This window comes from Mauremys reevesii, linkage group 1 (genome assembly GCF_016161935.1).
Source record: "Mauremys reevesii isolate NIE-2019 linkage group 1, ASM1616193v1, whole genome shotgun sequence".
Classification (NCBI taxonomy): Eukaryota; Metazoa; Chordata; order Testudines; family Geoemydidae; genus Mauremys; species Mauremys reevesii.
This window is the reverse complement of record NC_052623.1, coordinates 62,024,777-62,041,362: the sequence shown is the minus strand read 5'-3', so window position 1 is coordinate 62,041,362 and position 16,586 is coordinate 62,024,777. Positions and strand designations below refer to the sequence as shown.

Here is a 16,586-nt window from a genome sequence, read left to right as displayed (position 1 = left end):
GGATGTTTTAAAAGTCAGAAAAATCCAAGAGTCCCTGTCATCCATGACAAAATACATCCAGGTTGATTGATTGCTCTTTTACACTTTTAAATATGTTCCAAGGGTAAAAGGGGGAGCTTCATTAAATCACTTGTCAAGGCTGCAGAATCTATGCTGCATAGCTCACTTAAGTAATATAACTATGGTATATATTTCTCACTCATCCCTGAAGGTGACCAGATGTCCCATTTTTAAAGGGACAGTCCCATTTTTTGGGACTTTTTCTTATATAGGCGCCTAAGACCCCTAACCCCAGTCCCGTTTTTTCACAGTTGCTATCTGGTAACTCTATCATCCCTGAAAATCTGATGGACTCTTGTAAGTGTTCAATCAGGACTGGGGAAGGCTAAACTCTAGAAGTGCAGTGATTTGCCCATTCTTTTCTAACCAGGTGTCTTTGTCTTTTCAGTGAGCTGCTCTTTTATTTGCTTTTATTTCATTTTTCTTTTTTTCTGGCAGAATTTACGAATGCAACTTATTGTGCAAGTGTGACAGAATGAGGTGTCAGAACAGAGTAGCACAGCATGGCATCCAAGTTCGGTTGCAGGTGTTCAACACAGACCGGAAGGGCTGGGGCGTCCGCTGTCTAGACGATATTGACAAAGGAACATTTGTTTGCACTTATTCAGGTAACATAAAACAATGCCTGAAAGATTCTAGCACTGTCATTCTCAAGCTGTACTTTGTGGAGCCCTTCCTAGAGGTCTGCAAACTGCAGCATTTTCAGAACCAAGCAGTGAGCGGGATATGCTGGATTGGGAGGCCAGATATGTCCATAAAATCTGCTTTTCACTGTGCACCAAAGAACAGAAAAAAGCTTAGAAAACAACTGTAATTTTGTGGTGCTAGCCAAGCACTCAGACCATTCCAAGGCTAGATTTCTGAGACTACTGTCTCAAAGGTACTACCCCTTGCCTCACAAGCTTGTCTGTTCTGTGCTAGATTCCACAAGGACAGCTGCCTCGCTGAATGAATGGTGTTTGCATTTCACACTCACAAATAGTGGCCTTGCCCCTCCTAAAAATATAACTGCAAGGTGGGTCAGAGTGAACATGGACTAAACTAAAAACCTTCTGCTTTTCTTCTAGGCAGGTTAATGAGCAGAGCTGAGCCTCAGGAAACCAGAGATGTCAATTATGAGGCTGAAAAGAAGGATGCTGTGAATGACACAAGCCTCAGCTCACTTTCAGTAAAGAGAAAACTGGACACTGCTTGTTCAGATTCTGAGATCGAACTTGTCCAGACTGGTAAAGACAGCATTAACAGGAGGTGTGAAACTTTATCTCAGCCTGCGGATGATGAATATAAACCAGTTGTGTAAGTTGTAGTAGCAGATTTAAGGTAAAGATGATGGTATGCTACTATTATAGACTAATCAAAAAAGAACTAGATAAGTTCATGGAGGATAGGTCCATCAATGGCTGTTAGCCAGGATGGGCAGGGACGGTGTCCCTAGTCTTTGTTTACCAGAAGCTGGGAGTGGACACCAGGGGATGCATCACTTTATGATTACTTGTTTTGTTCATTCCCTCTGGGGCATCTAGCATTGGCCAATGTCAGAAGACAGGATACCAGGCTAGATGAGCAATTGGTCTGATCCAGTATGGCCATTCTTATCCCAGAGCAATACCCACAGTGGAACTTGAATGTGTCCAACCTAGCAGCCTTTTTCATATTTTTTTAAACTTATTTTTTCTGATATTTCTTCAAGCAGGACACAATTGTTTCTATGAATTAAGTTTATTCCCAACCCATCTGAAACTTTCTTGGCATTTTCCAGGAATCACATTAGTCTCCTGAATGAATACATGTTTGTACTTGAGCTTTCATGGTTATAGCTCATTATGTTAATTTGAAAAGGGAGCAATGACTTTCATAATTTTCTCCAACCATGCAGTATTTTAAATTAATCACTAATTGTTCTCCCAACCCTTCACTTCTCACCATTTTGAACTTTGTAGCAACAGACTAAGGTCTGGTCTACACTACAGGGTTAGTTCAGTGCAAGGCACTTACGTTGACCTAACTATGGAAGTGTCTGTGCTTAAATTTCACTCCCACCAAAGTAATAACTCCATGTCCACGAGCGGCATAGAATCTAGGTCAATATAGTTAGGTCACGATAACACAATGTAGATACTGCCTTGCTTACATTGACTGTAACTGGCTTTCAGGAGGTGTCCCACAATGCCCCACACTGACAGTACAATCGATACAAGTGCTCCCGGTGAGGATGTGCACCGCCAACACAAGGAACACCATGTAGACATGTAAAAGCGATGTCACTACTGTGATGACTGAATGCCGATGTCAGTTAGGTTGATTTAATTTTATAGTGTATACATGGCATAAGGCCCCAGTCTTGCAATCAGTTTCATGGAGATGTAATAGTGTGTTCAGTGAGGGGAGCTCATCTTGGGAGCCTTAGTAGCCAGTGAGAATTTCCAAAAACAAACGATGGCTTGTCTGTAAAGTAAACTTGTTACTTTGGCAGCATGGGTGGCTGGTGAAGCTTCTCCTGGAGGAGGCTAGCTCCCTGCCCCGCCTCTTCTGCATGCGGCCCCACACACACACTATCCCTGCTCTGCACCGGCCCTGCCCTCTCCCCGCTTGCAGTGTCCTGTCGTGAGACACCCCCCCGCAAAACCATGTCCCTCCTCACTCTACCTCCACCCAGTCCCTCACCAGATCACCCACCCACCCACTGCATACCTCCTCACCCCTCCTACCGCTCACCTCCTCACCCACCCACTGCGAGAACCCCCTGCCGCCTGCCTCCTCACCACCTTGCTCACCATGTCCCTCCTCACCCCTCCACCCTGGCGGGGGAGGGAGGTGGAGGAGAGGAGAGATGCTGTGAGCAGTGGGGACCTCTGGAGAGGGGGGCATGGAGTGGAGGAAGACTTACCAGGCAGCAGCAGGTGGTGGGGACCTTGAGAAAAGGGTGGAACAGGGAGGGGAAGGGGCGGGGTCACAATGGCCCAGGTATTCGGCGGCGGGTCAATGGTGGCTGTGTCAGGGAAGGTTAAACCTTCCCTGTCCTATTATACCCACCACCCATGTTTAGCAGGCAGCATGATGTAGTCTTTACAGGAAAAAGCCAAAAGTCAGATCTCGTGAATTCTATTCCTTGCCTGCCATGTGACCTCTGAAACTTTCTCCCTCAGTTTACCCCTCCATATAGTGGGTGCAAATCTTTATTACCTCATGATAAAGGTTTATTGTGAGGCTCCATAAAGCACTTTGAGATCCTCAGATAACCAGCTCTTTAAAACAGCTACCAATATTTTGTATGGAATCTTCCCTGCACACTGTCTCTCAAAACACTTGGGTCAGGCAGTAAATCAGGAATTGTGGGCAAGGCAGTGACTGCATGTGTATATTTTCAGTCGTGAGATGAAAGGTGGTGGAAAGCTACAGGAAGGAGGATGGTTGGTCCCAAACTGCAGGAGCTGTAGGAGAGAAGGCTTTTGTAGTAACATGGTCAAGACTGTGTGGCGAGTCAGAGAGGGGAGTAGAGAGAGAAGGTCTGTGAGGTAGGCTGGAGCAAATCACAAGTGATTCAGATACATAATATTTGTATTCACAAACTATAACAACTATGAAATTGATAGCAAAGCTAACACACGCCAATTCCACAAACCAAGCCAATTGTCCATATTCAGACTTGCATTTTCAATACCACAACACTTAATCCAGTTTGGAATGGATCACTGTATAAATTATACAGTTATCAGTGATTAGCCAAATTTGACTACTATTATACATATTAAAAGGTACAGGAAACACCATTTTTAAGCTACATTTACTGCACCACTATACTAGATTTTACTTGATTATTTCCAGTATTTAGAATAAGAAAGATTCAAACTCCTGTGTTAAATTCCTACCGGCAGGGAGCACTTCTTTCTTTTCTTTTCTCCTTTTTTTTTTTTTATCTTTCAAAAATAAACCATCGGACCAGGGATCATGAGAGACCATTAGCATGATTGGCATAGGGGTCATGAATACAGGTTGTGTTGTACAGGACAAATAGACTGTAATCCACATACCACTGCATATGTTGTATCACTTCAGCTTCTGAACTTAATAAAGGTCCCACAATCTTAAAGAAATCTAAAAGGATAATATTTGTTTGCTTACATCTGTAGCACAGGAAAAATCATGACCTCTGTATAAGGAGTAGGGTTATATTAATTTGATAAAATTATAAGATTTCTGGAGCAGAGACTGTCACTTACTGTATGATCCTACAGGTGACTAGCACAATACAACTGCATCCTAGCTGATGCCTGTAGATGCTTCTGCAATGTAAATGGCTCATAATATTAAACCAAAGCTGACTGTGAATAAAAAGTTTAATTTCTAAGGGTCATATCCTGTCTCCCTACCTTTCCCCGCTGTTAAGGCAGTGTGCCAGGGTGCTCCACTCACTGCTAGGATGGCGTCTCCTCCTGGTCACTCTGGGGAATAGCTGATCAGGTCAGCACCCCTTCCCGCGGTTGCTAGCCGTCCCTCTGTCTCTCTCTGCCAGTTTGCGGCCCCTCTCTCACTCCATCTCTTTGTGACTTGACCCTCCGGCCAGGTCACTGAATGGTTTCCCCTTCTGGGGTTGGAAAGTCTTTCCTTGCCAGCAGTCCTAGGCAGTCGTCCCATTCACTGCCTCGTAGTGCTTCTCCCTCAGTGGCTAGCAGGGGAACCCGGGCCCACCTTCTACTCTGGGTTCCAGTTCAGGGACCCTCTAGCCAGCAGCCAAGGTCTGTTCCCTTCTAGACCTTACTGCCTTTCCCTGAGCCCTGTCCTAACTTCCTGGCCTCCTCCCTCTGTGGGCTGGCCAGGCCAAACGCACCTCCCCTTCTCCCAGGGAGTGACTGCAGACTTTTCCAGCAGTCCCTTTCTGCTGCCAATTTCCAGCCTGCCTTTATAGCCCCAACCCAGCTCCTTCCTCCTCAGCTGGGCTCCCTCACTCAGTCAGGGGATTCCTTGGCCACCTGACTCCTCTCAGCCATGGCCTATTGGGTTAATTAGCCCCCTTCTTAGTCTGAATTAACCCTTTCAGGGCAAGTGTGGGGTGAACACCCCCTCACAGGGAGTTACGGTTCTTTTAGGTTTTGTAGGATTTTGTTTGTTTCAGTGGTATGTTTACAGTCTCTCTCCTCGCAAATTGTGCCTTCCAGTTTGAGGTATTAACAGCTGTAACAGGGAAAACCCAGAACCCTGAATGTAGATACTCTTAGTTCAGTGATGAGCATGGTACAAGAATCTAGATGGATGAATAGATAGAATTTGGTTCTTGAGAGGAACATTAAGGAAGAACTGATTCAGTTTGTTTTTAAAATGTCTGTGGGATATACAAGCAACTCTCAGTCTCCTTTAACAACAAAGCATGAGCAGTGTATGATGGACTGCATATCAGTGAGGCCAAAACCTGCAGTCTCTGCTGGGGCAAAACTGCCACAAGATTTCTACTAAGTATCGACTGCAGGCTTTGCAGTCTGTTCTTTACAAACAGGAAAATATTAGCGAAGTAGGTGTTGCAAGAGTTCTTTTATCGGTCTTTAGTTTTGCATAAAATCCTTTTCTCATCTCTGTGCAGGGTTCAGAACTATGGCTATAATCCAAGGAATCTGAGAAGCCCAGCCATTAGGCCTAAAACCAGAACTTCTATTCTTCAGACTCGCCGGCTAAAACTGGTAAAAATGCAGAATAACAGATTGTATTCAGAATGATACATATTCAGTGAAGCGGGAAGGCAGTTATTTATGACCTTATATCAGTACACCTGGCAAGATTTTTTTTTTTTTAAACAGCCTTTCTTACTTGCATCTATCATGGGACTTCTGCAATACAGCCCTGCCTGCTGCTGGCACTGGCCCCGTCCCTTTCCCCATCTCCCTGCCAACATGTGCACAGTCTGTGTTCCTTGAGCTGTCTCTGAGACTAGCACTAAATGCTCTCACGGCCTCCTCACTTTCCTTCCCTGTACATGTACGCAGCCCCCAGGACTGTCTTCAGGAAACAACCCTCCCTCGAATTGTAAGCAACTGTCTCTCCTCCCTGCAACTGCAACATCTTCCATGTGCCTCCTAACTAATGAAATAGGAGAGGAAAAGATAAACACTGTTGGGAGCCAAACTCAAAGCTATAGCATCCCTTGCTTCACTAGTGGTCAGGGTCTTATGCTCTGCTGCTACGGCACAGACTGGAGAATTTGATCTGCCACATGATCTAATATGGAGAGGCAGGAAGTATCCGCTCCAGACATGTGCGCAAGAGGAGGTCCTGCTCGCACTTGAGTTGGCCATGCTAGTATCAGTGAGTGATAGCTTCACAGCTGATTCAAGCAACATGTATGAGAGCTTCATACCAGGAACAGACAGTATTGGAAGTCCCATGATTAGTCACTGGTTTGTACTGAAAGGGGAGGAATCTTGCTGACCCAGTCCATTTCAGTTAACTCCGCATACAGAGCTAGCTTAGACCCTGATTCAGCAAAACACTTAAGCATGTGCTTAAATCCTATTGAAATCAGTGGGAGTTAAAGTGAAACCCATGCTTAAATGTTTTGCTGAATTGGGGCCTACGTTCTGGGAGGCTTGTCTGAATAATTCTGAATTATGATGTCTAGGCTTGGAATTGAGCCTCCTAAAACTCGGTCAAAACAACAGATTACAGTAGATTTGAAACTTTAACTCCAGGGCCTTAAAGCCCAGTTGTCTTTGGCTCTTGATGCAGAGATACATAGAACACAGTTCCTCACAACCTTATTTCTTTTAAGGGAATTGCTACACTGGTGCATGATGCCAGCTCAGATGAAGATGATAGTTGTCAGCCCCAGCAGTCAACCAAAACGAAACTAACCACTGGAACCAAGAAAGGAAAGGAAAGTAGGTTTGCAGAGTTATAAATATTACACTGGTTAGCACACTTGTGCCCAGTCAGGTGATACAGTTGCACTGTAGAAAATAATCTTTGAATGTGTGCAAACCTGTTCAAATGCCATATCTCTGACTACAGTGGCATTATCTGTATAGCACTTAGTGTGCCCTACCAATAAGCCTTAGCAGCCACTCAATTTTACTTATTACATCATAGATGTGGATAGTGCTTAAAGACTCAGAATTTAAAGATAAATAAAAGTTCCCTGTCCTAAGTAGTCTACAGTGTAATGGCCTGATCCTGTAAGATCTGAGCACTCCTGGAAAGGTAGTAAGCATCCTGTACTTTTGCTGCCTCCAGTGGAAGTTTGGGGGGCGAAGAGCAGAATCGGGCTATTTATTAGGCATGACACAGCAATGGTTAGCAATAAGCAAAGAGGGGCAGGGAGATGTGGGAGAAAGAAGAGCACAGCTGTAAAAGATCCTGGGAAACATTTGCTGTTGAATATGCATCTTGGTAGCATCTTATTAAAATGTGAGATGCTGTGCAGAATGCAGGTGGAGGTTGGCAATAAAATACCAGCTGGAAGAAGTGAGTTCTGAGAAAAGATTTGAAACGGGTGTGGGGAGAGACTGGATCATGCACAAGGTTTGGGGGGCTGTTCCAAGCACTGAGGGGGAAGTAGGCATTTATGGGAAATGACATGGGAAGCAAGAAATTGAGCGGGTGGGTATTTAGGGGCAAGTAAGCCAAACGCATTTAAGTTTGCAATGTTATCCTTAGTATCATTGCTGTGTCATTTTCAGTTGATGGAAACAAATAACATGTTCTTCTGATCTCTTGAAATTTCTGTTGACAGAACCCAACCTGCAGCAAAAGGTAGGAGAACATGAGGAGGCCATGCAATCTGAGTCAAGCACCACAGATACTGCAAAATCTAAAGAAAAAAGGCCATCTCCAGAAGATGCTAGAGGTGGTAAATCAGCCAGGCTAGAGGATGCACATGTTATGAAACAGTCCATGGGCCTACTCCAAAGAGATGACTTCAAAGAGGGAAAAAATCAGAGGTCCAAACAAGATCCTCTTTGTAATGAGGAGACAGGTGGTGATGAGACACCTCTGAAGAATTCTAATAAAGACAATATTTATTTATTGGATGCCACAAAAGAAGGAAATGTAGGCCGATTTCTTAATGTAAGTAAAAGTGGTAAATGTGTGTGCTGTTAAATCACTTTAATGTTTTTTTAAATTGCTTATTTGCACAAACAATAGGTCTTAATGAGTTTTGCAAAATTCTACTCTTTTCTTTTCCCAGGATGGGCAGTGTGTACTTTTATTTTGGGGCAGGAAATTAAATAACCCTAGATGATGAGGATTCTCTGTTTCCTTGCTGCATGTTGAATGGCCTTGCCACTGGGTGCTACACTGGAACAGAGCGTGGGCTGGATGCTTGACTAGATTGCAGGTCTCCTTTCAGCCCCATCCATGTTCCGAGGCTGTTGTAAACTGTCGGTTGTGTCAATTCAGGGATATGTTACATAATGCTGTGTGAAATTTCTATCCTTACTCCTGACCTGTACAGATGTAAAAACTCTCTACTAAAGAATCCTTCCCAGGTTTCACACTCAACCTAGCACATGCTGAGAGGGGACCTGGCTGTTCTAGGCAGTGCTGTGTAGATATCCACATTGTCTAGGTATATACCCAATAACTCTGCCAATTGATTTAATTCAATTGATTGAATTTTCAAAATGCTCCCAGCAATATGAGTACTACAAACTTTCATCTGCACACGCATAGCACTGGCCTTGTTTTTCCCAGGGGCATTTATAGGTATGTCAAGCCAAAATCCGCACAAACATAGAAATTATGCTCCTTAATATAGAACAGAGACAATGATAACCTGTCACATGACCGTTCGTGTGCACACACCTGTGTCTCTCTCTAACTAGGCTTCGCTGAATTTGAGCTTTATTTTTTTGTAATTTTGACGATTGATTATCAATTTTTATTTAAGCTTTTTTCAATTTTTAACCATTTTAATTTTCAGTTGTGAGAAATTAAGGGGGGTTGGGGTTAGTGTAGTGCTGATAGCAGGGCTGCAGGGGGCTCCCTGTGCAGGTGAGGGGCCTGAGATGCCCAGGCGCAAGGGATGTTATGGTCCTGGCCCAGCCCCAGGCCAGGGCTGCGAGGAGCAGGATGAGTGAGTGAATGGGACCATGGCAGCGAAGCTGAAGAGGGCATCCAGCACAGCTGAAAGCCAGTGACACCTGATCCCTGCAGGTGCAGGCTGTGGTCCTGCTGGGGCAGAGCAAAGACCCCTGGCCTGGGCTGCGAGGAGGCCTCCCTGCTGCTGAACGGCTCCTGCCCGAGGCTGGCCCTGTACTCTGGGCCGTGACAGTAGAGATGCAGACGGCTCCCTGCATGGCTGTGGGGCCAGTGACACTGGATCCCTGCAGGCACTGAGCTTGAGAGAGGCAGCCATTGACGGATGTTTTTTTGTCCATTTCTGTGTGTTACGTGAAATCAATATTTACTGGTACCTAACTATGTAAATAGAATCCTGCCAACCCTCCCTAACTGTAAGCACGCCTCACGTCTGCCTGGCAATTTCCACACGCTTGGAATTGTTTTAAACATAAGAACATAAGAACGGCCGTACTGGGTCAGACCAAAGGTCCATCTAGCCCAGTATCTGTCTACCGACAGTGGCCAATGCCAGGTGCCCCTGAGGGAGTGAACCTAACAGGCAATGATCAAGTGATCTCTCTCCTGCCATCCATCTCCATCCTCTGACAAACAGAGGCTAGGGACACCATTCTTACCCATCCTGGCTAATAGCCATTTATGGACTTAGCCACCATGAATTTATCCAGTCCCCTTTTAAACATTGTTATAGTCCTAGCCTTCACAACCTCCTCAGGTAAGGAGTTCCACAAGTTGACTGTGCGCTGCGTGAAGAAGAACTTCCTTTTATTTGTTTTAAACCTGCTGCCTATTAATTTCATTTGGTGACCACTAGTTCTTGTATTATGGGAATAAGTAAATAACTTTTCCTTATCCACTTTCTCAACATCACTCATGATTTTATTCATGTATGTGCTCCCAAAGATTGCTCTCTTATCTGACAGCGTAGCATTTTTGATTTATTATTGATGGTGATGACTTTTGTTCCTGTGTCAGATAAAGAGAGAAAAATCTCACCATAAACTATTTAAGTGCAGATTGACAAAAGATTGTGATTTTTCTAGACAAAATTGTTATTTTAGAAATGCTGGAGATATTCCTTCCCTCAAAGTGACCTAATTATAGCAAAAACTGCTGCATGCTAAATGTGGGTGATGAAAGAGTGGCAGTGGGGATGTCTTTTCTCTTTTTTTAAGCATGTTACAAATGTTTGGGGTGGGGGGACATACAAACATTCTACAGCCAGAGACTGAGCATCCTACTGATTAATTTTAGATCAATTATTTTGTTTCACAGCATAGCTGTTGGCCAAATCTCTTTGTACAGAGTGTCTTTGTAGAGACGCACAACAGAAATTTCCCTTGGGTGGCATTCTTCACAAACAGGTTGGAACTATCATTTCTTTTTTTTTATGTTCATTCAAAGCAAAACTGTTAGAAAAGTATTGCATTATTTTCCAGTAGACAAATGTCCCGATGACAAAAACCACATTCTTATTGGTGATCTCATCAGAGACCAAGGCCTGAATGGGTGAGGGAACTAAACTACATAGTCACCACAAGAGAGATTTTTCTCTAGTGCTGTGTGGGGAAAGCTTGCCCTGCGGCTTCCAGTGCTGTACCTGTTCTGTGGAAGTCTGGGACTTGTCTTCGGAACTGTCAGCTGGCAACCATTTATAAGCATTCTGTTCACTGCACAAAAAATAACTGTTCCTTTTAATATATTTTTCTAGTGGTTGGCTCAGAGAGACAGCATGAGGAACCTGTCATTACCCTAGGTCTTGCAGTCCTTAGACAGAATCATTCCAAAGAGCTAATGTGGTTACATTAAAACCTATCCTGCAGGAGTTCTTGCAGGCCACAAAGGCTATGTTTACCCAGCAAAGAAAAATCCACGGCAGGCCCGTGCCAGCCGACTTGGGCTTGCGGGGCTCGGGCTGTGCGGCTGTTTCATTGCTGTGTATACTAACAGGCATGGGGTGGGAGGGTCCCAGGGGTCAGGATTCCACCCGAGCCTGGAAATCTACCCAGCAATGAAACAGCCCTTCAAGCCTGAGTCGGCTGGCATGAGCCAGCCGCGGATTTCTCTTTGCCGTGTAGACTTGACGATCTCCATATCCAGTGTATGGTATTCCAGGGTTTGATTGATGATACGCTATAGTTAGTGAGACTAGACGACTACTACTGCCATTCAGACACTTATACGGATTTTTAGCTGAATTTACATAGACATCAGAGAAAGTTGTGTTTGACCTCTGCAACCCAGATCCCAGGACCTGATAAGTCTTAGCACATCCTAGGTCAGGGGTAGGCAACTTATGGCACGTGTGCCAAAGGCGGCACGCGATCTGATTTTCAGTGGCACTCACACTGCCCAGGTCCTGGCCACTGGTCCAGGGGGCTCTGCATTTTAATTTAATTTTAAATGAAGCTTCTTAAATATTTAAAAAACCTTATTTACTTTACATACAACAATAGTTTAGTTATATACTATAGACTTATAGAAAGAGACCTTCTAAAAATGTTAAAATGTATTACTGGCACGCAAAACCTTAAATTAGAGTGAATAAATGTAGACTCGGCACAGCACTTCTGAAAGGTTGTCGACCCCTGTCCTAGGTTTTTCTAATAGAACATTCACAAGGGGGTTGCACACACTGTTGCTTCTGAGGCAGAGCACATTGCACACAACAGGGGCTCCTGGTTGCATCCCTTCATTTCCCACCTGCACCCCTCACAGCTCTCTCTGTGCCACCCTCCCTTCACCCCACTATTTCAGGAACTCCCTGCAAGTAGTTGGTGGCAAATTGCAAACACAGCACAGAGGTAGATTCAGTTAACTAATATATTAACTGACAGTGGTTTTGTTTCCTAGGCATGTGAAAGCTGGAACCGAACTCACGTGGGATTATGGTTATGAAGCTGGAAGCATGCCAGAGACCGAGATCTCCTGTCAGTGTGGGGTTCAGAAGTGTAGGAAAAAAATATTATAGACAAATGTTTACAACTACCACCATGTCCATGTAAATTTGAAATTCACTTGCAAGAAAGGACTATACTGCGTGCAGCAGAATTACAATTCTCCAGTGGACTCATACAAGCCTGTGCGCTAGACTGATGTAATCCCTTCCAAGTAAAGGGCCTGTGCTGATGAGATGTGTGAATCTGATTATTTTTAAATGCGCCACTGCTTGCTTTTTTGTATGTAGCAGAAGAAACGTGAAATGTGTTTGTCATAAGCAAAAGCATAAAACTGTATCTAGGCTATTTCTTTGCTCTGGGCTTGTTTTTTCTGATTCAAAAATGGAAGTGAGTGGCATTATCTAATAAGACACAAAGCAATGTTTATACAACAGCCTCAGTCATTTGGGTTTTTTTATTTTTCATTGATTGGAATTTCTGGAGAAAATATGGAAAGATCTGCTGTGTTTGACTGCTTGTAGCATCTTCTGCAGCTTATTTAGTACACGTTGTAGTCTATTATGAGTCATAAGTATGAAACAAGCTGGGTCTATGCACCTTCCCTTAGGCATCAAGGTATTTTGTGAGTGAATAACTTATGGTCTGAGCACTTTAGCTCTGAGTCAGCCCTCAGCACTGTATGCCTTTGAGCCAAAATTGCTTTTTTCTAGAGCTAAACAGTATATGTAATAATTTTCAACTAGTGACTTGCTGGAAGCTCTTCCTGGTCCAGGGGAAGTTCAGGGATTTCAGTGTTGTGTGAATTCTTGTCACAGTGTGTTCTTAAACTGTGCACAAAAAATGTTATAAGAATCTAGTGATTTTAAAAATGGGCCATTTGTGGGACCTGCTCTATCTTGGTAGTCCCTTGACTGAATGACCCCAAATTTGCATCACACACTGTACCCCTGCTCCTGATACTGCACATACTTTTTCAAGGTAGCCTGCGTAAGCTATCTGGATTTTACAGCAAATTGAAAATGCCCCTGTAAACAGAAACTCCGTTGCATCTTTAATTATTGTGTGGCTAGGTGCCATTCTTTAACACTACAGTGAACAATCAGGCATTGGCTGTGCTGCTCAGGAAGGGAAGAGAGGTTCTGTTGGAAACCATTGTGCCTAAATTTGAAATAGAATGTTTTTCAAAAGTTATAGTTACAGCAGTGAGACACTTTACTATAGTACGTAAAGTAAAACTCAGTGGGGTATCAAGACCTGCATAGTTTCAGAAGATGAGAAAAAAATAAATCCCCTAATTACAGCTATCCTATGAGGAAGAGTCTAACAGAAAATCCTGTAATGAAAAAGGCATCTTCAAAGATAACCTTCCTAAGAGGGATATTTGCCTATAGACTTGTAAAAAAGATCCTTTTAAGTTGAAAGGGACAACTTTACCACCAGTCGCAAGATGTTGCTAATACTAAGCCAAAGTGGACAGTATTTAGGTAAAGACAGCTGTGACTAATAAAGCAGCTAGAACATCACGAGGCCATTACAAGTGGAGAATAAAGATTCCCCTGTTTCTGCTAGCAGGTGGTAGAACAAGATGATGCCTCACAACCAGTCCACTATACAAGAAAAATGCTACGAGGAGTAAAAAACCCACTTCTTCAGATGCAGCTGAAGAAGTGGGTTTTTTAACCCACAAAAGTTTATGCCCAAATAAATCTGTTAGTCTTTAAGGTGCCACCAGACTCCTCGTTGTTTTTGTGGCTACAGACTAACACGGCTGCCCCTCTGATTAAAAAAAAAAAAATGCTATTTGATTTCCTGCCTATGGTGTAAAGAATGCAGAAGGCTGGCACAGGAATAGACAATATGACACAGATTAGATTAATGAATGGAGAGAAGTCATGTAAATTAAAATGGTTGGGAATGGGTATGTATGGACAGTATGTGTCATGGACATTCTTTAGTGAGTGCTTTTGTGATATTCACCAAGCTATACAGGAGGGAGGCTGGGCTTGTCCTCTCCCTCAACCCATTTACATAAGGCTGCATATGTTAGAATAAGCTATGGCCTACTTAACTCCAGAATGCCAAACAACTTTCAGTTATGAGTCTTGTGTACACAGACAGGAGAACCCCAAGCCAGGGCCAGAGATGGCCTCCATATCCCAAGCCGAGACCCAGCCTGACAGTGCTTGGAAAAGAACCTCTTCCAGTAACAGAGGGATAGCCGTGTTAGTCTGGATCTGTAAAAGCAGCAAAGAATCCTGTGGCACCTTATAGACTAACAGACGTTTTGCAGCATGAGCTTTCGTTGGTGAATACCCACTTCTTCAGATGCAAGTGGTGGAAATTTCCAGGGGCAGGTTTATACATGCAAGCAAGAAGCAAGCTAGAGATAACGAGGTTAGTTCAATCAGGGAGGATGAGGCCCTGTTCTAGCAGTTGAGTGAAAACCAAGAGAGGAGAAACTGGTTCTGTAGTTGGCAAGCCATTCACAGTCTTTGTTTAATCCTGAGCTGATGGTGTCAAATTTGCAGATGAACTGGAGCTCAAAGAGAAACTGCTGAGCTCCAGTTCATCTGCAAATTTGACACCATCAGCTCAGGATTAAACAAAGACTGTGAATGGCTTGCCAACTACAGAACCAGTTTCTCCTCTCTTGGTTTTCACTCAACTGCTAGAACAGGGCCTCATCCTCCCTGATTGAACTAACCTCGTTATCTCTAGCTTGCTTCTTGCTTGCATGTATAAACCTGCCCCTGGAAATTTCCACCACTTGCATCTGAAGAAGTGGGTATTCACCCACGAAAGCTCATGCTGCAAAACGTCTGTTAGTCTATAAGGTGCCACAGGATTCTTTGCTGCTCTTCCAGTAAGTAATATGTTGTTCTACAATACAATCATATAGGGTAGGGGTTCTCAAACTGGGGTTTGGGACCCCTCAGAGGGTCATAAGGTTATTACATGGGAGAGTGGGGGTAGCAGCTTTCAACCATCCACCACAACCCCGCTTTTATAATGGTGTTAAATATATTTTAAAGTGTTTTTAATTTATACGCGGGGTTACACTCAGAGGCTTGCTATGTGAAAGGGGTCACCAGTAAAAAAGTTTGAGAACTACGGGAATAGGGGGATTTAAACAACAGCTTTTTTCTGGTCACTGCCAAGTTATGCAGATAAGGTGTGTGACAGTGAGGTGATATCATTTAGTGACCCAACATGTGTTGGTGAGAGAGAGAAACTTTTGAGCTGCCCAGAGCTCTTCAGCTCTGAGGAACGTTACACAGATGAAAGTTAGGAGTCCCTCTCTGCCTACTCAGCTTTTACTGTATCCCATTCCCCTCCTCCCATCCCCTTAACGTGCACTTTAGGAGACAGTTTATCAATGTCCTGTGCTTTTACCTACATTTTAGGAGGTAAATTGCCCAGGCTAGAGACAGTTCAAAGTGAACAGCGATTACAAGGCATTCACAGCTGTTTTTAATCACAACCTCAGCATTGTTAACCATTTGGGTTCAAGACAGTTATTCCAAAAGACTGTTTATTTTGCAGTGCACGTCGTGCTGATCTGCTAGTGTTATCACAGAGAACATAAGGCAGAAATAGTGCTCTATATTGAAAAGCACCCTGCCAGGCAATGTTGTTTTCTTGGGGCTGCCCTTCCACTCCTGCACCATCTGGTCTGGGTGGGGGAACCATGCCGGTATATAGGAGCACAACATAACTTTCCGGTTTGCCCCTTACCATTGTGAACAAGCTCCCTCTCTGCCTTTTAGTGACATAGCTCAGGATAACATCCTCCATCGTAAGGACAGCCTGCAGAGAAGCACATGCAATTACTAGTGTGGCCCCTCCTGCTGCTTCTTGCCCGCCATCAATCCAGCACCTGTACAGGGGTTTCAAACAAAGCAGAACTAAATTGGAAAATGTCTTACCACCTCCAAGCTCACCCAGACTGGGAAAAGGCCAAGGGACTGGCATCCCGAAATAAAGAAAAAAGCAACATTTTATCATTGTTGGCATTGATAGACTAGAACGACTTGTGCGCTTTCTCTGCTCTCCTAGCATTCAATACACTACACAAACAGGAACGTTATCATTGTCTGAATGTCTGGAAAATCTCGGGGGGCGCAGAAAGGAGACAAAGGAGGACAAGTTTAGTGCCCCGGAGCTGCATGCCAGCAGAGGGAGAAGACTGAAGAGTGAAAGGGAAGATTTCCTTCAGCATGATACATAGGCGGGAGAGGCAGACAAGGAACAGGCTCAAGCACATCCACAAAGGAAAGGACATGCAGGCATAGCTACTGGAAATGATACAGACAGCTCTGCTGGAGAACACTGTGGCCAACATTCCAACCTACTTAGCCACATCCTGCAGCCCTTTGTGAACACTGCATACTGGGAGCACCCCTCCACTTCCTCAACTACTATACACAAGCCCTTCCTTCATCATGCTACCTGACATTAAGAACAGTCACAATCCCCCCACCTACATGTTTGTGACATGGTTGCACTCAGTACTTCAGGCATGTTTGCCACAGTTCCACTGGTTTTAAGTATGTACTCTGT

General features: G+C 44.0%; 1 protein-coding gene across 1 annotated transcript in view; it reads left to right on the top strand.

Moving 5' to 3' along the window:
• The window catches only part of LOC120403759 (histone-lysine N-methyltransferase SETDB2-like), an 88,208-nt gene that overhangs the window by 20,765 nt on the left and 50,857 nt on the right, over positions 1-16,586 (top strand). The window contains exons 8-14 of the mRNA XM_039535404.1: positions 499-668; positions 1,128-1,356; positions 5,636-5,732; positions 6,818-6,926; positions 7,778-8,112; positions 10,402-10,490; positions 11,980-12,093. Of these exons, the coding sequence (XP_039391338.1) occupies positions 499-668; positions 1,128-1,356; positions 5,636-5,732; positions 6,818-6,926; positions 7,778-8,112; positions 10,402-10,490; positions 11,980-12,093 (1,143 nt within the window). The remainder of the gene's footprint in view (positions 1-498; positions 669-1,127; positions 1,357-5,635; positions 5,733-6,817; positions 6,927-7,777; positions 8,113-10,401; positions 10,491-11,979; positions 12,094-16,586) is intronic.